At 35.8% G+C, this 23,134-nt stretch overlaps 2 protein-coding genes across 2 annotated transcripts; both read left to right on the top strand.

Annotated features, from left to right (window-relative positions):
- Window positions 1–995: 995 nt before the first annotated feature.
- On the top strand, window positions 996–5,864 carry LOC115442868 (fatty acid-binding protein 2). Its single transcript, XM_030168057.2, has 4 exons — window positions 996–1,155; window positions 1,396–1,562; window positions 2,911–3,018; window positions 5,647–5,864. The coding sequence occupies exons 1-4, from the start codon at window positions 1,047–1,049 to the stop codon at window positions 5,698–5,700; spliced, it is 438 nt and encodes a 145-aa protein (XP_030023917.1). The 5' UTR covers window positions 996–1,046; the 3' UTR covers window positions 5,701–5,864.
- A 7,053-nt stretch (window positions 5,865–12,917) lies between these two features.
- Window positions 12,918–17,826, top strand: LOC115442871 (fatty acid-binding protein 1-like). Its single transcript, XM_030168060.2, has 4 exons — window positions 12,918–13,068; window positions 14,832–14,998; window positions 15,859–15,966; window positions 17,714–17,826. The coding sequence occupies exons 1-4, from the start codon at window positions 12,999–13,001 to the stop codon at window positions 17,765–17,767; spliced, it is 399 nt and encodes a 132-aa protein (XP_030023920.1). The 5' UTR covers window positions 12,918–12,998; the 3' UTR covers window positions 17,768–17,826.
- Window positions 17,827–23,134: the final 5,308 nt, after the last annotated feature.

Raw genomic sequence — 23,134 nt, 5'->3', positions numbered from 1 at the left:
TAGCGTAATGATATATAGCCTATAGCACTCCACGAACAAAAGGCTATCCAACGCAAAAAGATTTTTTCAGTTCGGACCGGTAGTTCCTGAGATTAGACATTACTGCTCCGCTCCTATTGGGTATAGCGTGATGATATATAGCCTATAGCACTCCACGAACAAAGGGCTATCCAACGCAAAAAGAATTTTTCAGTTCGGACCGGTAGTTCCTGAGATTAGACATTACTGCTCCGCTCCTATTGGGTATAGCGTGATGATATATAGCCTATAGCACTCCACGAACAAAGGGCTATCCAACGCAAAAAGAATTTTTCAGTTTGGACCGGTAGTTCCTGAGATTAGCGCGTTCAAACAAACAAACAAACAAACAAACAAACAAACAAACTCTTCAGCTTTATATAATAGTATAGATATAATATCGTACGATAATAGATTGACATTCATACATCATGATTTTTTAACAAACAATTTGTTAGTATTGACGCCTGTCTTTCCTTAATCCTTTTCATGTGTCTTATCAACTATCTCTTTCTATATCTTCTACCATCTATTTTTATCCGACCGAAGATTTTTTTTTCATCAAATACTTCTTAGTTTCTATTGGGTGACTTCTGCCACACCCACATCGCTTATAACGTGGACAATTGTATAATTTTCTTCACATCAACAATTTAATTCTCATAATATGTAGTAGACCTACAAACAGTGATTATTTCATAATTATGTAAATTAATATAAAGTTTATTTTTAAATGTAAGTCCACATAAAAAACTGTAGTTTCTTTACTCATTGAAAGTACGCCACACCGACCAAACATGATGGGACGCTTTAGATTTATGTTTGAACTTGCATATCTTGTATGTATACTCATGTTTTACAAATAAATTTGAATTTAAATCATGTTTGTATTCATCTATCGCGACTTTATCACAAATGCGAAAAGCGGCCAATAACCTACATGCCGTAAACAGGGCTTTAACATTTACAACGTTTTTATGACGAATAGATTAGGATGATCCATATAAACCCGTGGATTTGGCAAAATAATGGATTTCGTTTCTGTCGTCGACGAGTTCACATCGAAAATGTCTTACCTAGGTAAAGTGTACTCTTTGGTAAAGCAGGAGAACTTTGATGGTTTCCTCAAATCAGCGGGTGCGTATTACTATTTTTAGGAATAATTTACATTACTCAGTGGGAGTATAAGATACATCTCTTTTAACAGCGTTATATTAATTATAAATACAGTTAATCCTCAAGATATTATGGACGGAATGTCATCGACATCTTGATTATTTTCTGAACTAACCTGACAACCTGGCATACGATGAATGATTTGTTTCGAAATTGGTTTTGAATTATTAAATATATCTTATTAATTTATTTATTCTACAGGTCTCTCCGATGACAAGATCCAGGCCCTCGTCTCCGACAAGCCGACCCAGAAGATGGAAGCCAATGGTGACTCCTACAGCCTCACCACTACTGGCATCGGTGGTGAAAAGACCGTCAGCTTCAAAAGTGGTGTTGAATTCGATGATGTCATTGGTGCCGGTAATTCTGTAAGTACAGAATTATAATAATAAATAATAATATCAGCCCTGTATTATATACTTGCCCACTGCTGAGCACGGGCCTCCTCTACTACTGAGAGGGATTAGGCCTTAGTCCACCACGCTGGTCTAGTGCGGATTGGTGGACTTCACACACCTTCGAAATTCCTATAGAGAACTTCTCAGATGTGCAGGTTTCCTCACGATATTTTCCTTCACCGTTAAAGCGAACGATAAATTCACAAAGAATACACGCATGATTTTAGAAAAGTCAGACGTGTGTGCCCTTGGGATTTGAACCTACGGACATTCGTCTCGGCAGTCCGTTCCACACCCAACTAGGCTATCGTCGCTTTTAAGTACAGAATTAGGAATTTATTTCTTGTTCAAATGTAGAGCATTTCCAAATATGGTTGAATGGTTTTGACCAAATTACTATTATAATAGGTACACTAATTTTAATTTTGTTACCAATAAATTAATAAAATAATATTTTGATAAAAAATATGATTATATTATGTCATTTAGTGTCGGCTTTTCAATCATCAGATAAAAGGTACCTGAATATAAAAATGAGATAATACATTGTTAGCTTTGTAGTTGCAACTTGTATTCAATTTGTTTATGTTGCATTTTATCCTTCTAAGTTTTATTTCAGGATGTCGCAATGAGAGACACATGTTATTGTTGAAATATATTATTGAAATATTTATAAATCACAATAAACAAGTGTTTCGTTAGTAGCATTAAAATTATCTTTTGATGCAATTAATAACCTTATTTTGTCTCGATACAAGTCGAATTAAAAGCAGTCACAATTAGTTTGTTTGTTTCTTTTAGGAATCATTTAGAAACTATTTTCGCTATTTATACATACTTCAGAATAAAGTAAAGTCTACGGTTGCAATGCAAGCCGTTTTGAGATATTTTTTTTACCCTTTTACATATAGGGCTATCAAAGCTTTCTTTTAAAAAGAACCTCCGTAATAGAAAAAAGGCGGTCAAACTTCTGTAGAGGGAAAAAGACCAATTGCTCTTACGTATTTTTTTAAATTAAGGTAGTTTCCAAGATTGAAATAATGAACCTTTTTTCATTTAAATACATAATTTTCAGTAAGTAAAACTATATTGGATAGGTACATTGTTTCTGTTCTTAATAACAAAAATACTATACATAATATTAGTAAATATGTATATAGTATACGAAAAGTAGCCTAAGTGCCATACTATAATCTATGTCTGTGCCAAATTTCATCCAGATTCGTGTTTTCAATACAAACTTTCGTATTTATAATATTAATATAAAATCATAGATTAACCGTTTGTATCTATATTTAATAATCATTGTATTTTCCAGGTGAAATCTATGTACACCGTCGACGGCAACGTTGTCACCCAGGTAGTCAAGGGTGACGCCGGTGTCGCCACCTTCAAGAAGGAATACAACGGCGACGACCTCGTCGTGGTGAGTATTTATATTTTTGACTAGCTGACCCGACAGACGTCCCGTCTTAACTATGAATTTGCAGCGCGCATTCTGTCAATCGCTGACAGTTATTTCAAACAATTGACAGTTATATAAAATTAATATAATCGTTAAGTTTTCTTAAATTTTCTAATTTACCGCGCACTATTTTGAATCTTTTTTTTTATAACAACCTTCTCCTAACAATAACAAACACAACAACAAAAAAATAGTGAAATCAGTCCAGCCGTTCATGCGTGATGGCGTGACCAAAGGAAATAGGGATTCATTTTTATAATAGATGTTAATCCTATAGCAGCATTTCCGGACAGATACGACCTGGCGACCTTAATAAAAAGAGGATATACCTAAAAGACCGGCAGCGCATCTCTATGCCTCCTAGTATTGCAGGTGTACATGGAGGGTAGTGATCAATTACCATTAAGTGAACCGTATGCTCGTTTGCCCATTATACCATAAAAAATATCTAAAAATGATGTTTGTATGTGAGCCGGGGCTCAGGCAGTAATATTAGGTTTCTCTGCCATCTAAAATTTGTCTGATAGGGACTCAAATGGAGTTGAGCAGGCCATGTAGCTAGACGAAGATATGACAATTGGACTAAAGCGCAAGCGCAACGTAGGCCGTATAAGATGGATCGACGATATGTAAGGATCGTAGGTCGTCTATAATTGTCAGAGTAAGAACTATTAGATGCTATGCTCGTATATTTTTGTTCCACTATAGAAGGTATTTAGCTGTCAGATGTATAAAACATTAATTATATTATATAGTCATTTTAAATTTGTAGTTAAGATCTCAAAATGCGTGAAATGTAAGAAAGCAATGATTTATATATTTCTTTCAGATTCTCAGTTTCTAGATATTAATTAAATAAAATTACGACTATATAAACTACTATTTAAATAGAACGACTACTTTAGACATTTTATTATGATAAACCCTTAAAAATACTTACGTAAATGTTTAAAAATACGTTGAATTATATAATATCGATAGATTAATTAAATTAGGGTAAAATAAGCCATGCCGGTGAATTATAAAACGATAATAGCAATAAATATTACAGCTTTAATAATGTTAGTAACCGATAATGATAGCATAATGATAACATGTTTTATCGCAAATACATAAAATTATATCGTTGCATAAACATATTACGCTAGGTTATATAATATTATAATAATAATAATAATATCAGCTCTGTATTATATACATGCCCACTGCTGAGCACGGGCCTCTTCTACTACTGAAAGGGATTAGGCCTTAGTCCACCACGCTGGCCTAGTGCGGATTGGTAGACTTCACACACCTTCGAAATTCCTATAGAGAACTTCTCAGATGTGCAGGTTTCCTCACGATGTTTTCCTTCACCGTTAAAGCGAACGATAAATTCACAAAGAATACACACATGATTTTAGAAAAGTCAGAGGTGGGTGCCCTTGGGATTTGAACCTGCGGACATTCGTCTTGGCAGTCCGTTCCACACCCAACTAGGCTATCGCCGCAACAAGTTATATAATACAGTATTGAAATAAACGTTTATTAATTTTACAAATGTTTATAAAATGTATACTTTGATATTTTAAATACTGTATTTTTTATATGGTCAGGGAAATCACCATAGTACACTTAATTGTAAAGCGAAGTGGGGTCCCCAAAATGATTATCCCTCGTCAGTCGACACGATTATTTTTCTATACAGGGTCATTTTGACATCGCGTTACTAAATGAAATCACATACATATTTACAATAACACTTTACAATAAGTTAGTTGAACCGTAGATGTAAAATAAAGTGTTAGTTTCGAACAAAATAAATATTAATGAAAAGTAATTTTAATTTTACGCGTCCTTAGGCCACTACTACTACTCTAAGAGCATTCGTTGCAGCGGCCATATCATACTTTCATTCAGATATACACCCACGCACACGCCATATTCGCTTTAAACTACAAAATGATGAAAAAATCATAAAACTTAAATCAGGATTTTTTGCGAAAATATTCGGTGTTGATGGATGATTTTTGGCACACTGTCAGCAAAGGTGAAGTCGAGGATGTGGTTCATTTAGCAACGCAATGTCAAAATGACCCTGTACATATATTTTGAAATGAGTTATTTTGATTGGTTCATTCTCTGGATCGGATCAGCGCCGTAGCTAGACTTGAATTTAAGGTATCTGTGGTTACAGCTAGGGCCGAAGTAAAAATGTTACTAAATCCGATCTGGTCAATCGATTTTTGGCTTTCTTGACTTGTAAATGTGAATGAGCCAGGTTAATACTTACGTAATTGTTAAGGTAATGTCCAGATTGTAACAAAATTCCCTTAAATCTCGAAAGAGGGTTATTTCACCCATCAATACGAATAACTTACTATGGGACCAACTTCGAAATCATGAAATAAAAAACCCGCTGCTCCATATATTTTGATAGAGTAGTTATGTACAATTTAGTTGATTATTAAGGTAGGGCATAAGTATTTTAAGGTTGGGCATTGCCCCACAATTCCCTCCCCCCTAGCTACGGCCCTGGATCGGATTGAAGATTGAGATTGGGATCGATCATACTTACTGTTAGTTTAATAACTTTTGTTTTGTTTTCAGACAATCACAAGCAGTAACTGGGACGGCGTCGCACGCAGATACTACAAGGCTTAAATTATTTGTAATTAAGTTTATTATCTTTTAAATTATTTTTTTGTATATGTAGTTTTTTTTCTGTTTCATCTCTTTGATCGTTAAAGCCGTTGGGTTCCTTGTTGGGCGCCATTAAAGAGTACTGCAATACCGATAAATTGCTCAAGGAATTGCAGTGTACCTGATGTGTGGTATTTATTTAACTGTAACTAAGAATCATTTGCATTTTTTTATTTATACGTGCACGATAACGTTACCTCACGGCACCTGATGGTAAGTGGAGTGGGGTCCAATAGAATGTCGACTGACGAGAGATGATTACCCCTCGATAGTCGACACAATTATGCCGGCCTGTTGCAACCGGATATACGCAGGCTGATCGCGGAACGCGACACACTTACATGGGCCATTATGGCGGGTTATAACACCTTGTATGGTGGTCGCTATCCGGGTGCATATAAGATATCCTACTGCCAGCAGAATTTACTCAGGACATGTCTTTGTCAATGCAATGTTATTGGAACTTAAAGATAAAATGATTTAATTGATATTAACAAGAAAGGGGCAATGAATTCAGAATAATAATAAATACAATTGCCAAAGTATGTCCCAGAGGTCCTAATAAGGAATTAAAACCAAGCATTTCATTTGCATACATTTTCTGATCACCCAGACTGCTTTTGCAATCGCTATTACGTACTATACTGTACTATAAGTACTCTATGGACGCTGCCAGGGAATAGTAAAGAAGGGCAGCTGCCTTCTTTGATTATTGGACTATCTTTACGAAAAATCCCTTTGCTCCCCACTGGAACAAAATTTGAGATTTCTCCCCGAGTTGAATACTGCTGACGCCCATGATTATCACTACATAGTATAAAACAAAGTCGCTTTCTCTGTCCCTATGTGTGCTTAAATCTTTAAAACTGCGCAACGGATTTTGATGCCGTTTTTTTTAATGGATAGAGTGATTCAAGAAGAAGGTTTATATGTATAATAATAAAATCCATTAAATAGTCGAAGCCGAATAGCCGCGCGAAGCCGGGGCGGGTCGCTAGTCTAGCTATGGTCGCTAGCTATAAATTCGACAAACTCACAAATAATAAAACTACAAAAACGATTCGAATGAATTCTGGAAACCTTCTTATTAATAAGTAAAAAGAAAGCTCAAAATGATGCTTGTATAGTTTCATTTTTTTTAATTTTTTAATTGGCGAGCCGATCGTTCCTTTCGCCTGATGGTAAGCGATACGACCGCCCATAAACAGAACTTTAAATACATAGTATACCTTGAATTACCAAATATGGTTTGATTTTATTACTGCGCTCGCTATCCTGAGACATGAGATGCTAAGTATTATTATGTCTGGTAGTTATGCTGGTTACAAAGTCCTTGAAACCGAAACACTATAGTGACTACACACTACTGCTTGGCGGCTGAAATAGACATTGCGGTGGTACCTACCCAGCCGGAGCCTCACATATGAGAGACCTACCACCAGTAGAATTTTATAAATATATTATGGCCACCTATCCCAGATGTTTAGGAAAGATGGCTATAAGGTATGACCATAACTGTGTATTATGTGATTAAGTTATGAATAAAAAAGATGAATTCAAACATAAGTTGTATACACACGTTTAAATATTCGTGTATATGGGACTGCTAACTAAGGTTTACCTATTTCAGTTTTACTTGTTTTTTTTTCGACATGACACGTTTGTTAGCCTGATCAGGGTACATTATACAAAAACACACCGGACTTTTGAGTGAGTGCTTTAGGCGTTCGCAACCTTTTGAAATTAAGTGACCAAGCTGATGGTAACCCATTAACGGAATACGAACCTCGGCTCAGAACGACCACTGGGAAAGAATGCAGACAGCAGCGATTAGGGTTGAACGTACTAACAATCTATACATTAGCGTATTCGTAACGCGGGCCGGAACTATTAGAAGGGTAGGGGGGACGGGGAACGCGGCGAGGTCCTCAGCGGTGAGGACGGAACTGCGTTCTTGTGGAGGTAAGTTTTACATTGACGTGATCATTACGTAGATTTGCATGAGACTTCTAAGTTCATCCAATTTGTTCTTTAGAGGAATTTACCAAATATCATCTGATCCTACTGATGTTATCCGTAACAAAACTGTCTGATATCGTCATACTATCACCATTGAATTGATACTGAATGGCGATGTATCATTACTGAAATTGAAGGATTATGGTAGTAAATACTTTACGTCAACGGATTTGGTGTTATAGCAATTAAAGCATTGCCTCTCGTCGACCCTGTACCTACGTACCTTGATTGTGTAACGAACTTTTCACAATAGCTTCATAACATTAAAATAAACATAAAATAAAATGCTTTATTCATCACATAGTTGCGGTTATGATAAGTCAACGTACTACTTACATGAGAATATTTAATTATTACTTAAAATAAGTGCAATAAAAAAAGACTACAAAGCAAACAAAGAAGCCAGCTCGGGCTGGCAGGAAAAAATTATGTTTAAATTCTATGATGTAGGCCTTTGCTGCTCGAAGAAAGCATTATAAAATTATTTTATTAAGTAAATAGGTTCCTATCTAATAATATAAGTGTGAGATTAGTTAAGTCGTCTAACTGCCTTTTTGGCGATACATTAGTTACCAATGTCCTTTAATATGATACACAGGTGATCCCTTGGATTAGCATTTGCAAAAGTGCTAACGGGGGAGACGAAAAAAAAGTGAAGAGAGGAAAATTGTTATCGAATCCCTTTAGGACCTGACTTATACGTAATATTATAATGATACGCCCGCTCCTTAAATCACACAAATGGACGGTATGAACATGGCGAAACACGAATAGCCTAGTGGCACCTCTATTTGCCCCTTAAGGGATCAAAAGCGCAAGTGTGTGTGTGTGTACACGCAATTCACTTTACGCCTCTATTTACTGCCACTGTTTCCAGAAATTAACTTGCAAAGGAAATTTAAGACCAATTCACCTTCTTTAAGGTTTATTTTTGAAAGAACATAATATAGAATTTATATACCTGAAAAGTATACAGAGATTTTATTCCAGAAAAATACTGTCATGTGGTGGTGCTACAAATTAAACATAGATAGTATTTGATATAAGTATTATCACAAAAATAAAAAAATAATCAACAATTGATTTATAACTACTTAGTATCTTTTCATGTGTCATGCTAGCTGAGTCAGTTTAAAAGACATCTAGTAATGTTTAATAAAATGCAAAATTGTATATGATTCATGCGCTGACTCATTATAAAGTCTTAAGATAACGGTTTCGAAAAAAATTTGGTCGTGGCTATTTCGTGGACAAATCACTGTTTTACGTGAAAACGTGTACGTAATAGGTAAATTTTTCTTTGATCTGTGTAGACATCTTAATTCTTTTACTTGGCGAGCACTGACTCACTGTTTCATAGTATTTTATATATATCACTGGATGTTTTGGATAAGCAATGTCAACCTCACTCAATATACATTTTACAATTATACAACTTTTTAAATTTTAGCTGTTGGTGGTCCGATCTACTCAGAATGAGCTCACAGTGTCTTGAACGTCGGGAGAAAACTAAAATATAAAATACAATAAATAAAATCCGACAAGTAATTTAGTTTTAATATCTAAAATTCGCATAAACATAAGAAATCATTAAGTCTATGATAGTCAAGTCCGGAGGTGATGTCAATAGATTTTTTTGGAAGGCAATGGAATTAAAACTATAAGTATTAATTTACAACAAACAACATTAATCGATGGCTCCTAAGTAAACTATCGTATGTGAAAAAATGCGAAATTTTCTTTTTAGCGTTCCGTTATCAAGATACCTACTGTTTACTACCAAACCCATTTAATTCGAAGTTAATAAACGAAAAAAAACTCCATTTAACCCGGCGAGCGTGTGGCGGGTTATGTCATGCCCCCCATGTTAATTACTGGCGTATATTTTTTGTGCCTGACTTTCAAACTTATAGTCTCTTTGAGTAGCTGGAGTTACAGGGTTGCGGAAGGTAATAGTGGGGTGATCACAGTGTCGCGGCAACCTGCATTCGAGTTACACGCTTCCAAACTGAGTTCGGGTACGTGATACCCCGCCTCATAGCTGGTGGGACAAAACTAAAATTGCTTTTTCTGCTATTTTAACTTATTTTCTTTGTTTAATTGTAGATTTTAATAGAAAATGGATGTTGAAAATAGAAAAAACAACTTCGGTCTATGATAGAAGATGTACTTACTAGAACAGGGTTTCGCAAACTTTTATTTAGTGCGGACCACTAATGCCACCTTATGCGACCTTTTTGCGACCAAAGTCGTAATGTTTGGGTTGATGTTGTTCAGTTGGATTCTTAAATTTGTTTTTACTAGCAGTTTACTTCTGTATTTATTTTTTAGATATACAAGAGTGCAAAAGCGTGCACTTTATAGTTTTTCTTTTAACTTTTATTTTACTTGCGGATCCCCTGAGAGGGGCCCACGGGCCCCCAGGGGTCCTATGTTTCGTGAAAATCAGGGCAAAGACACTAAATGGACCGATTTCATCCGTAACTTAGGCTTGGCTTTAGTTTACGAACACCTGAAGATGTGAAAAGACAAAAATATATATTTCGATTTATATACGTCAGAGAATTTCTTCCCAGATCAACGAATCACTTTCATCGACTCAAAATGTTCCTGGTCATTTTATTAGATGTAGAGATTACCCCAACAAAAATAATCATAAGACAAAATACTCATGAACAAGCTGAGGAAAGGCTATTAGTGTGGAGCATGCAATGTTTTTTTGCAAAAACTGCACAGATTTTATCTCCAGTTCCTAAGATGTTCCTAAATTTTTTTGTGATTTTTTTTAGTTTATAAAGAAAATTATTTCATATTCTATCATACGATTAAGTTTTTTTTATCATAAAACTGGTTTTACTTTAGTTCCTTTTAGTTTTTAAGAGACTGAAAGTGTTTGTTTGAAATTCAAAGTGACTTATTTCCATCGAGGTAAAAAATAAAATTGTTAAAATGGCGCGATTGTTTTATTTCCAATGCGTTATGATGGTATTGTCTTATTATACCAAAAAATAAATAGTATAATACTTCTTCAGAAACAAGTTTTATAGCCAATTTTTTTAAGGGGTTTGTCATACCCTGCCTCATACTTCTTGTTACATTTTTTCACCACATGCTCGCCGGGTTAAAATCATGAACTAACTTTTTTTTGAATGGGTTTGGTAATAAACATTATCTAGACAACGTAACGTTAAAAATGTGAATATCGCTATTTTTCAGAAACGATAGTTTACTTAGGAGCGATCGATAAGTGATTAATTTTAAATTCTCGTAAAATAAGAGAGAAGGCCTAGAGAACGATGGTTGAGATTTTAACTACAAATTTAATCAATAATATAAAGAGTAGATGCTCCAGTAATTTTTGTACACAACCGACAAATAATTCTCTTAACACTGGCCCTCGCGCCTGCTTCTTCCGCAACTATCGCCATCACCACAATTCGATCATCAGTTTAGTGTTGCCATATTCCTAATATTGCCGCTTTATAATAAACTTGTGATGTCAATTTAAAAAACAATATGTTTTTTTACCGACTACTCTAACACTAAGTATAAGATATTTGTATAACTGTTTAATGGTTTTTCTATATGCGATATTTTCACAGCCAAAAGAAAACGTAGACTTGAGTATTTGATATAAAGTTCAAATTGATACCCCACGCGTTCTGAGAAAAAAATTACCTATAAAGGGTCCCTTTGAGGTAGAGAATCCTAAAAAGTTGATTATAGCTGAATAAACATCGTTTTTTTCTAGTTACTATTGGCCTTTTCTGCCAAATATATCCTACCAACAGCAAAATAATATTCCGTTTTTTATTACACCGAGGGAAACTTGTGAACGGATACTGGAATCTCCTAGCATAGCTACTGCAAGACTCTGGAGGAAAGTTGGAAAGGAAGTGTGGTGGAAGGATAGGGAAACCTCTTAGGATGAGAGAAGAAAAGGTCAGAAAATTTTCGCGAGTTCTAATAGGCTTCAATGCAAATTTTGCAACCATGAGTTATACACACATAACCGTGTGCCTAGGGAACTGACAAATGTCCCCTCATACATGTGCTTGCATTCGGTGTGGAGATTGAGCGCACCAGAAATGTCTCCGAGGGGTCATACATCCCGTTTAATAATAATAATAATATCAGCCCTGTATTATATACGTGCCCACTGCTGAGCACGGGCCTCCTCTACTACTGAGAGGGATTAGGCCTTAGTCCACCGCGCTGGCCTAGTGCGGATTGGTAGACTTCACACACCTTCGAAATTCCTATAGAGAACTTCTTAGATGTGCAGGTTTCCTCACGATGTTTTCCTTCACCGTTACAGCGAACGATTAATTCACAAAGAATACACACATGATTTTTTAGAAAAGTCAGAGGTGTGTGCCCTTGGGATTTGAACCTGCGGACATTCGTCTTGGTAGTCCGTTCCACACCCAACTAGGCTATCGCCGCTTGAACATTGGAAATTGTACCCAGGGTAATTACAGCGTATAATGAGACTTACCATATTAAGAGATAAATAATTGTGACTAGGTTTGTCCATCTTAACAATTATGCAGTCGCAACTCGGAGTTTGGAAGTTAGCGGTGTTATATCCTCACATAGGTATAATCTAACACACAATCGTCACAGGAGGCTTTTAACAGGTTCGTCTAAAAATCTTTTGGGGAGGCCTACGTTCGAAGGTGGACTTCCAAAGGCTGAAGAGGAAGAAGGTATGTGTACTTACATCAGTCACGACGAGACAACTTAATTACACCTTATAATGCACTGTGCATTAAATAAGTTATCCTTTAACACGAATAAAGTGGCTGTAGTAGCCCACGTCAGTGTGTCGTGTTCCGTGATCAGCCTGTGTATACCCGATTCCAACAGGCCAGCATAATTGTGTCGCTTGCCGAAGGGTAATCATTTCTCTTCAGTCGACATTGTATTGGACTCCACTCCACTCACAATCAGGTGCAGTGGGGTCATATTGCTGCGTATAAAAAAATATGGCATATGACAAAAATGCTACATCATGATGTCCTGTATAAAACCTATTAACCTCCATAATGCCCTGTACATTAGATGCAATATCCTTTAACACAGAACAAAACTGGAATATGACCCCACCATTGTAAGCCATATACGAAATCTTATCAACAAGCCAACCGAACCCCAATCTTAGATTAAAAGTAACTATAAAAGGGGACTTATCGTCTGATTTGATTTATTTGTGAACATACGTCTAGAAACCGCTCACAATGGCCTACCTCGGTAAAGTTTACAAGTTCGACCGCGAAGAGAACTTCGACGGATTCCTTAAGAGTATCGGTATGTATATTATTTGTATTTAAAGGCATTACTGAATCTATAAAGCCTAAGACCATGTAGTATGTCTTCAATACAATTTGTTATGATTAAAAATCTTATATAACTACTAAGGTCATGGGACCTATTCCGTCTATAGTGGCGAATCCATCTTTTGCAATTACGTGCGTTCTGTTCGATGGCCAGCTTCGATAGAGTCCGAAAACTCCTTTCTATAAAATGTAACTATTTTTCGGATTTTATCGCGGTTTTATATATTAATTTTCTTCCGACGTTCCGAAGACTATGCAGGCGTGGTGGTCATGGGCGGACTGTGTCTCCCCCCCCCCCCTCCGTCTCTCTCGCATATCCTTTTTACCTATACCTACGGTTATCGTAGCTATTTTACGGATAGTATGTGTGCGTGAATATTTGTTCTTACCCTTTGTCAGAAAGGAAATATAGAAAGTTCGTCCTTTATATATTAACTAAGAGCCCATAGACCTCGGCCAGGGTTGATATGCCAACCTTAAAACCATCAGATGCTGTCAACTTTTTTCTTTTTACATTGTAACATAATCCTAATTTAGTTTAGTAATAATTTTTTGACGGTTTTGGTATTTGATACTGTAAATACACTATTACTCAGAAATTTCGTGAAATTGACTATTGCTGATCAGAGACCGTATCCAAGGCACCTAGGAGTGTTAGCGCCGATATAAAACAAAAATATGTGAAGATGACATATCCGAGCGATAGAATAATCGCAGAACTGTAAAAAACAATGGAATCATATATTTTATTTGAGTTAAGTTTGAATTTTATCTCCAATTCCAAAACAGAGCTTGTTAAAATTTGTAATTAGTACATTCCAGAATCGACACATAAAATGTTTGGCATCATTAAACAGATATCAACTGCGTAAGTCCACTACCATGATAAGATTGGTGTTACATTCGTTTCATCATTGATAAGAGATAAGAATTGTTAGTCATATCAGTAAATGATGTTATTTAATAATACTTAACATTTATTACATTTCAAATAAAAAATAACCTTAATACTAAATTAGTAAAGTAACGAAATTATAATCAAAAAACGACATAAGACAAAAATAAAAAAGCAATTTATTTACGAAAATAAAAAATAGATAAAAAATTATTAAGTTAATGAAGTGGTTAAATATTTAGTTCGTAGCTTAATTTTTTTTTTATTTGCGCGGCAAAATTACGCTTTACCTCTGATAGTAATTAGAGTGGAATCCAATAGAATGTCGAATAACGAGAGATTATTATTCCTCGGCAGTCGACACAACTATGTCGGGCTGTTGGAACCAGATATACACAGACTGATCCCGGAACGCAACACACGTGGGCCACTATGGCTGGTTTTAACACCTTGTGTACGGTGGTCGCTATCCGGGCGGATATAAAATATATAACAATATACCACCAGAACATAAGGATTTTCATATGGAAGATTGATTGATGGATCAACTATTAATTAGAATTTGTACTATCTCCAATATAGGAATACTAGAGTCACTTGACGGATATATTTATGTATTTTGAGAGTTTACAACAGAGAACACACATTACATTATTTTCACATAAAGTGAAGATAGCTGTGTTTCCCTACTTACAGTAAACTACAGCAAGCATCATAACTTACATATCAGTAAATTTGAATTTAAAAGATTATTATTTTTATTTTTAAATTATTATTATTATTTCTTAAGTTAATATTAATTTGCATGGTTATAATATGGAAATATGTTATCTTTCCAGGTCTCTCCGAGGAGCAGGTCCAGAAGTACTTGCAGTACAAGCCCAGCAGTCAGTTAGTGAAGGAGGGAGACAAGTACAAATACATCTCTGTCTCCAGTGATGGTACCAAGGAAACCGTGTTCGAGTCTGGAGTAGAGACTGACGATGTGGTCCAGGGTGGACTACCGGTACGTATTTTTTCAACGACTTCAGCAAATTTTGAAACTTGACGGACTTGCGTCAAGTAAAATAAAACTTGAATCTCGAAGTTTCTCGGAGCTGAAAGAAGCCATTCCTCTAAACTTCGCATTAAAATTTATTTCTCGGAAAATAATAGCCTTGTTTTTAAACTCTTGTTACATTAATCATAGGTCTTGTATTTTAACATTTATATATTTCAGACTATAACTTATCGTGAATAAGGGGGCCTCCATTAATTACGTGAGACATTTTTAGCGAATTAATAATTTTGTTTTTAAATGTTGTCGAGGAATCAGTATTTTTATATCGGATGGTAATTTATTGTAATTTTTTATTGCCATACATGTTGCTAACAGACTTGCATTTTGGATAGTATATAAGATTTATATGTCTGGTCTCTCTTTCTAACACTTGCCAATGACTCTTGAAGTTACTTGAATGCTGTCTCAAAAGATATAAATTTCTTTTATATATAAACAGGGCAAGGGAAGCACATTGTGTTTCTTAAAAAATGGTTTGCAGCTTTCTAAGAGCCACACTCCACAGACAACTCGAATAATTTTTTTTGGACTTTAAAAGCCCTGTTTAAATCCACAGAATTTCCCCATAGCGATATACCGTACAACAAAATGGAAGATACAAAGCCATAGTAAGCAGTTAGGGCTGCCTTTTGTGATACTTTGTTCCTTTTAAGAGCATAAACGAACCTATTTAATTTATTACAAACATGATTACCATAACAATGACATGATAACTTGATTAAAACAAATTATGATTAGCAGATAGATATCTTTAGCTCTTCCCGTAAATATATTTCAAAACAGTAAGTCATTACCTTTTATTACAGATCAAGACCACGTACACAGTTGACGGTAACACAGTGACACAGGTTGTCAACAGCGCCCAGGGATCTGCCACCTTTAAGAGAGAATACAACGGCGACGAGCTTAAAGTGGTAAATATGGTATTACTAGCTTTTGCTCGCGGCTTCGACCAAAAGAGTGTTCGGGTAAAAGTCCCACGAAAAAAATATCCGGTTTAATTATATTTATGGCTGGTCATAGTGGCTTCCACATAAAAGGTAGATATGCTGTCGCGGACTTTTATTTAGAACTATTTAAGACAAACAATCCTACGGTACATCATCTTTGTCTAACTCCAACGGTTTAGGCAGCGTACGCCAAGATAGCAATTTTTTTCCGACTTACTTGATATGTATCGTTATATTATGACCAAATTAACCAAAATCATCATAAATTGTAGCCTATGTGTTATTCTTGTGTGTAATCAATATTACTGTAAAGTTTCATCCAAATCTCTTCAGTAGTTTTTTCGTGAAAAAGGAATAAACATCCATACATAGTACATTCAAGCATCCATCCTCACAAACTTTCGCATCTATATATATAAAAATGAATTGCTGTTCGTTAGTCTCGCTAAAACTCGAGAACGGCTGAACGGATTTATCTTATCTTGGTCTTGAATTATTCGTGGAGGTCTAGGGAAGATTTAAAAGGTGAGAAAAATTCGAATAATTGCCGGGAAAATCCTCAAAACAGCATTTTTCTATTTCCCATACAAACGTTTTCTAAATAAAATGGAGAGTCAATTTGTAATTTATTACCGCTGCATAAAGTTCAAATTCGCGTGCGCGTTGGAGGATCTAATATCGCGTTCTGAAACTCAACAAAAGTGAAAGTGAATCGCGAACGCGACAAAATTGCATAGTCTCAAAATACATAGTACATAAATAGTGGTCGGCTTCGAGAAACTCAATTTTAGCTAACTTCAGTTGTTAATATAATATATAACTTAAAGGTGACTGACAGTGATATATCAAGGAACAGCCCAAACCATTGGACGGATCGGGCTAAGTCTTTACATGCATAAAGCTACTATGACGTAGGCATCCCCTAAGAAAGGATTTTGATAAATTCTACCCTTAAGGGGATAAAATAGGGGATGAAAGTTTGTATAAATTTTCTTAGATTTTCGACTGATTGAACTGAAATTATAGATTGGGGATAAAATTAGTTTGAACCTATAAGTACCGGGAAAATATGTAGCAAGACTTTTATCAAACAGTGGAATTTTATCCTGGAAAACACCTTCACGCGGGCGAAGCCGCGAGCAAAAGCTAGTTAATAATATAGTTATGAAGTATGATATAGGATGTCAAAATGGTAGTTAGAAATGCTATTTCCGTAATTTCTAACTTCTATAAGGAATTAGAAAACGTGGTAGCCTGTTAAGTCGATGAGATGGAGAGCTAATAGATAACATAAAAGCGAAGAATGATAATTGAGTGATTAATGACATTGAGGATTTATGTTTCTTTCTAATATTTCTGTTGTACTACCTCAACGGACAAATCTAGCTTGTAAGTCGAACCTATACATTAAAACTGTCTTCGTCCCCACGAAATCAACTAATGCATGATATTAAGTTGCCAATTTACTTGGTTGATACTGTACTAAGTTATATGCAAAATTTCAAGAACACATGTTTGAGGAATAAAGAAAAGACTTTATGAGCCTCCTGGCTTCTTAGTCATTGTATTAAAAAAAGGGTGGCGTGAGGACTTCTATGTTAGACAGCAGAGTGGCAAGGCAAAATATACTTCGGGAAACACTGCTTTAATCTTATAATAGATACCCATACACGACCCAGAATATGTTTCAATTATTATTTTTTCTTTGCAGACCATTACCAGTTCAGAGTGGGACGGCGTCGCATACAGATACTACAAGGCTTAATTTTATTGTTATTTAATTTATTGTTATGTTAAATATATAATTTTATAGTTATTTTTAAATGTTCTATTATTTATTGTGTATTAATAACTTTTTTGCAGTTGAAGGATGAAGCGAACCAGCCGCTAATCTGATGGGACGTGAACGACCGCCCATAGACAGTAACAATATCATACAGTACAAATACAACTTTGAATTACACAATACTGCGTGGCACTCCACTGCCCTCGTCACCCAGAGACATAAGAAAGTCTCATAATATCTAGTAATTATTGCTGTCTCTAAAGCATGTGCAAAACAGTGAATGCACTGGTGCTTGACGACAGGGTAGACATTGTCACCAGGCGGCCCTTTACATACGAATAAAATAAATATGGATAATCTATAATAATAATCTATAGTACAGAATCTTAAGTTCACTAACAGCCAAAGGCGGCCATAGGGGGACGTGAACCAAGCAACCACCCGGGGCCTCGCGTGGTTCCTAATACCTTCTGGCCTTAGAAATTCTTGCCAGTACGGGCACGGGCTTCCGATACTAACGAGAGGGTTTAGGGCTTAGTTAACTTGGCTTCGTGAGAGATTGCAGACTTCAAATAGAAATTCTTATAGATAGATAGATCTAATTGTCATGAACTTAATGTCTTCACTCTTTATTTATCTATTAGTAATAATAATATCAGTCCTGTATTATATACTGTCCCACTGCTAGGCCAAGGGGCTTCTCTACTACTGAAAGGGATTAGGCCTTAGTCCACCACGCTGGCCTATTGCGGATTGGTAGAATTCACACACCCTCGAAATTCCTATAGAGAAATTATTTATCTACTTAATGAAATTTCTTCACATCACATTATAAAAATGACGTCACTTCAATTAGGTAACATAGTCCTAGGAACCACTTAGTGCGATATACTATCTCAGGTTATTGCACTTTCGTACTGCTTAAATGTTATACACTAGGGGTTCCCAAAGTGTGCGCCGCGGTGCCTGATGCGCAGTAGAGAGAACAGAGGAGCGGCGCGAGACGAAACTCGTTACCATTCCTCGGAACCTTAACTTAAATATTGCAATGGCTCCTAAGTAAACTACCGTATCAAAAAAAATTGCGATATTCACTTTTCGTTTAATAGCTTTCTAATTAAACGGGTTTGGTAGTAAACAGTACATTGATAACGAAACGCTAAAATGTGAATATCGCATTTTTTTCAGATATGATAATTTACTTAGGAGCCGTCGATTGGTGGATATAAAATAAAGCAGCCAATACACACGTTGTATTGTCCCGCACTGGTGTTTGGCTGCTCAACAAGAGTACGGGCTCGTATACTAGTCAAGTTTTTGGGAGCGCTATGCCAGTGCCTGCAACATAAGTGTGGATGACATAAATGTGGTGTTCCCCAGCTCAACATAAAATGTATATCCGTGTAGGTATGTATCGGTGGGGCTCGATTAATGTCTGGCAGGTATACGTAATATAATAGCACTCTTAATAAAATAATGACCCATTCCAAAATTGCGAATTTGTGAGAATCGTCAAACAACCTATTTCTTTTTGCGACCTCTTAGTTTTTTCCCTTTTTTTTCATGCTATAGAATTCTTTTTTTACCTATCTTTAATAAGCTCAATTTTATAGCAACTTAAAAAAAGGTAGCGAACAAAAATTAGTTTTCCGACGATTGCCACAAATTAACAATTTTGAAATAGGTCATTATTTTATTAAGATTGCGAATTTTGTTGAGCCTATTGCCAAATCGGGCACTAATTCAAGATGCCGTGACTGAGCAGAAAATCCCATTATCACTTTACCCGGGGAACGACCTAAACTCTTACATAATATGCCTGACCTACTGGTGGAAGGTCTCTCATATGTAAGAGTCCGCCTGGGTAGGTACCACCGCAATGTATATTTCTGCCGGCAAGCAGCAGTGTGTAGTCACTGTTGTGTTGGTTGACAGGACATTGTAGCGGGTGTAACTACTGGACATAATAAGTCTTAACATCTCTTGTCTCAGGATGGCGAGCGCTGTGGAATACCAAACAATGCTTTGTAATTCAAGGTGTTGGATGGTGTTTCTACTGTTTATGGGCGGTCGTATTGCTCACCATCAGGCGAACGCCAAGCGCGTCTCGTCATTCAAGGCAATAAAAAAGAAATTGAACCTGAAACCTCAACCGCACTGCGATAAGCGATTGAGGCAGTCGCGTAAATAGATCAGTGGCAAAAGCGTTCTTACAAACCAATTACTACCCGCTTCACTTCAGTAAGTTATACATTTACCCCATTATTCATAGACGTTTTTTATCTAACGATCGAGTAAGGCTGTGATAACAAGTCTGTTGCTCAGTGCTGACGGCATGACAGTCTTCGCAGTGCGTAGACGTAGGGCCGTTGTGATTGGCTAATATTGAAATACAAAAATAATAACCAATCACAACGGCCCTATGTCTATTTCTCAGTGCCGTTGGGCACTGAGAAACAGGCTTGTTATCACAGCTTTACTCCGTCCTTAGATAAAAAACGTTTATGAATAAGGGGGTTACAACATACATATTAAGCTATAAACAATAATAATAATTTAACATCTCAATTATAATTTAACAATGACATCTATCGGCCATCTATCTGTTTTATTAACATAATCAATATCGATGAGTTATGTTAAAGTTCAAATAACGCTAGATGGCGCACCTTGTATTGTTTGCCAAGAAATTATATTGTATCACATGAAAGTGTGATATCACATGTGCAAGGTGGCGAGTGGGTCCGTAAATGTTTTAGACATAGATGGCAGCACTTTCTAAGACTTTCTACTCAGAACAATGACAAGCATAGAAGTAACACTATGACATTTGAGTGTACTCTGTCCTGAGACTTTCTATGACTTAGATAAAGTGTTCGTCGGAATCGTGCGGAAAGATATTATGGGCGAAGGTGTTACTATCACCTAAATTGTCAAGGCCGGATAAACACGGCTAAAATTCCGGACATTTGGCTTTTTCCCTGGACACCTCTGAAAAAATACTTTTTGTAACAAAAATAAAAAAGGCGTTATATTTTTTAAATTTTTATTCATTTATACACGCAGGTTATTATGAATAATTTTTTAACGAAGATTTATTTTTTATCGTTTTTCTATAAAAAATATTGAATTTACGAAGTTGATTGTAATTAGCAAAAAAGTACAACTAATGAAAATTTTATTGCAACAAAAAGATCTCGAAGAAGTCTTCTACTTTAAAAAATAAGCATTTAATTGTTTAAATTGAAAATTCAGAAAAATATTCATAACTCGAAAGCTATGAAAAATCGCGGGACATACACAGGGGTGATTCGGATACCCCAAGGGTGCTGTATCGCTGGACCTCCGCTGGACACTATTTTTTGGGACTACTTGTAGGTCTAAAGAGAGGAAAATTATTATGAAACCCCTTTAGAGCCCGAAATATACGCAATGTATTCTGCCGTCCTAAGCGCAAAGCGATATGTCAGGGAAACCTTTTTTCGAGATAATCGAAGTTTTGTAAATATAGTTTTATAATTTTGTACGTAAAACTGAGATAAACTCTTTTAAGGTTTTTTTAACAAGTTCTAAACAAGATTCAGTTATTTAGTTAAGTTCATTGGATAGGTATTTCTTTAAACTATCTGACGACAAATCAAGATTTTGATTTTTTTTTAGACACCGCTCTTGAGCTTAATACAGTTTTATAAAGGCTCGCCCTTAGGTCACAGATGTGGACGGAATACACAAAATGGTGAAAAATGGACTTACTAGTTACGTCTCCGTTTACAATTTATGGCATTTAATTTAAACTATTTTTCAGATTTTATCGCGGTTTTAATTATTTTAGTTTTCTTCCGACGTTTCGTAGACTTCGCAGCCTTCATGGTCACGTGGGGACCGAGGTGTTGTTCATCCGCAAAGTCAAAGTTACAATATCTACCTATATTTTACAATTATACAACTTTTTAACAACATCTCAATCCTTCTGTGACCATGAAGGCTGCAAAGTCTTCGAAACGTCGGGAGAAAAGTAAAATGATTAAAACCACGATAAAATCCCAAAAATAGTTTAATTTCAATGTCTAACATTCGCGTAAACATAAAAAATAATACAATTTATGGGATAAAAAAACGTATATGCAGAAATCACTTTAGGCCACTGTTTACTGTTAATGTTTAAGGAAATCTAAGAATAAGTTACCTACTTTGAGGTTTATGTTCGAAAATACATACAAACCGCTGACACCATTTGTATCTCAGAAAATGTAAGTAGACTTTTAGAGCAGAAAATAGTCTCATGGAGGTGCTACAAACTAAGTATATCTAATTCTAGTAGGTATAATATTTGATATAATTTTTATCAACAGTACCAGAGTATTATCAAGAATGATTGATGTAGAACGAATTATTCATTTTTGTGTCACGCTGACTCGGTCATTTTAAAATACAATATCTAATAATCTACATATAATCTACATACAATTATATTTACCTGAAACGTTTGTTTGAACGCGATATATAATCTCAGGAACTACTGATTTGAATTAAAATATTATTTTAATGCGCCATCCAGGCCGAAATTCGGCTAGGAGGGTTTCAGTTGCGGAGCACCAATGTACAATGTTGCAAAAACAGGGAAAATTGATTCCACTTGAGAGCTTTCGTTCCGTGCACGCAGTAAACGGTTAAAGTTTTTGTCCCGGGAATTTTCCCGGGATAGACAACTTTATCATGGAAAAACTTTCTCACGCGGGAGGACTCGCGGGCAAAACCTAGTATATTATAAATAGATCTGGTCTTTTAGGCAAAGGCATGCCAAGATATCCATTTTAAAAACTCAAAGGCTCTAAAAAAACAACTAAACAAACCGGCCTTGGCTAAAATTGGCATACCTGATCAATTTTAGCTATTTTTTCAGGCCAATTGATCTTACAACAAAGAAATTCAAACCACCTTATACTAGCGAACTCAATTGAATATCCACTGAAATTAATGCCTCGGGTATTTATATCCATCATTTAGCAGTTGGATGTCATGTCACGAACAGTTACCGGTGAACCATAGGCAACGTTGATTTTACTGGCTAGATCGAGTGAAAGTTATGACATTCAACCTTTGTTTTTTTTTTGCTGGCTTTGCTTGGCATGTACTGTGCTGTTACACTAGTGTATTTACACCAGTCACGATGAGACGTAACTTAATCGCCCCCTATGTCCTGTAGATTAGATAGGTTATCCTTTAACACATACAAAACTGGAATATGAAATGCTACATCATGTATAGAACTTATTTAACTCCGTAATGCCTAGTACATTGGATGCAATATCCTTTAACACGGATCAAAACCGGAATATAACTCCA

The sequence above is a fragment of the Manduca sexta genome, chromosome 9 (assembly GCF_014839805.1).
Source record: "Manduca sexta isolate Smith_Timp_Sample1 chromosome 9, JHU_Msex_v1.0, whole genome shotgun sequence".
Taxonomy (NCBI): Eukaryota; Metazoa; Arthropoda; class Insecta; order Lepidoptera; family Sphingidae; genus Manduca; species Manduca sexta.
Note: the sequence above shows the minus strand (reverse complement) of the source record. Positions and strands in the feature narration are given on the sequence as shown.

What these genes read in the sequence shown, in the direction of transcription:
- LOC115442868 (XM_030168057.2), top strand. Translation starts at nt 1,047, where the DNA reads ATGGATTTCGTTTCTGTCGTCGACGAGTTCACATCGAAAATGTCTTAC. An exon ending in TGGTTTCCTCAAATCAGCGG is followed by an intron (nt 1,156 to 1,395) that starts GTGCGTATTACT and finishes TTTATTCTACAG; the next exon opens with GTCTCTCCGATGACAAGATC. An exon ending in TCATTGGTGCCGGTAATTCT is followed by an intron (nt 1,563 to 2,910) that starts GTAAGTACAGAA and finishes TGTATTTTCCAG; the next exon opens with GTGAAATCTATGTACACCGT.
- LOC115442871 (XM_030168060.2), top strand. Translation starts at nt 12,999, where the DNA reads ATGGCCTACCTCGGTAAAGTTTACAAGTTCGACCGCGAAGAGAACTTC. An exon ending in CGGATTCCTTAAGAGTATCG is followed by an intron (nt 13,069 to 14,831) that starts GTATGTATATTA and finishes TTATCTTTCCAG; the next exon opens with GTCTCTCCGAGGAGCAGGTC. An exon ending in TGGTCCAGGGTGGACTACCG is followed by an intron (nt 14,999 to 15,858) that starts GTACGTATTTTT and finishes CTTTTATTACAG; the next exon opens with ATCAAGACCACGTACACAGT.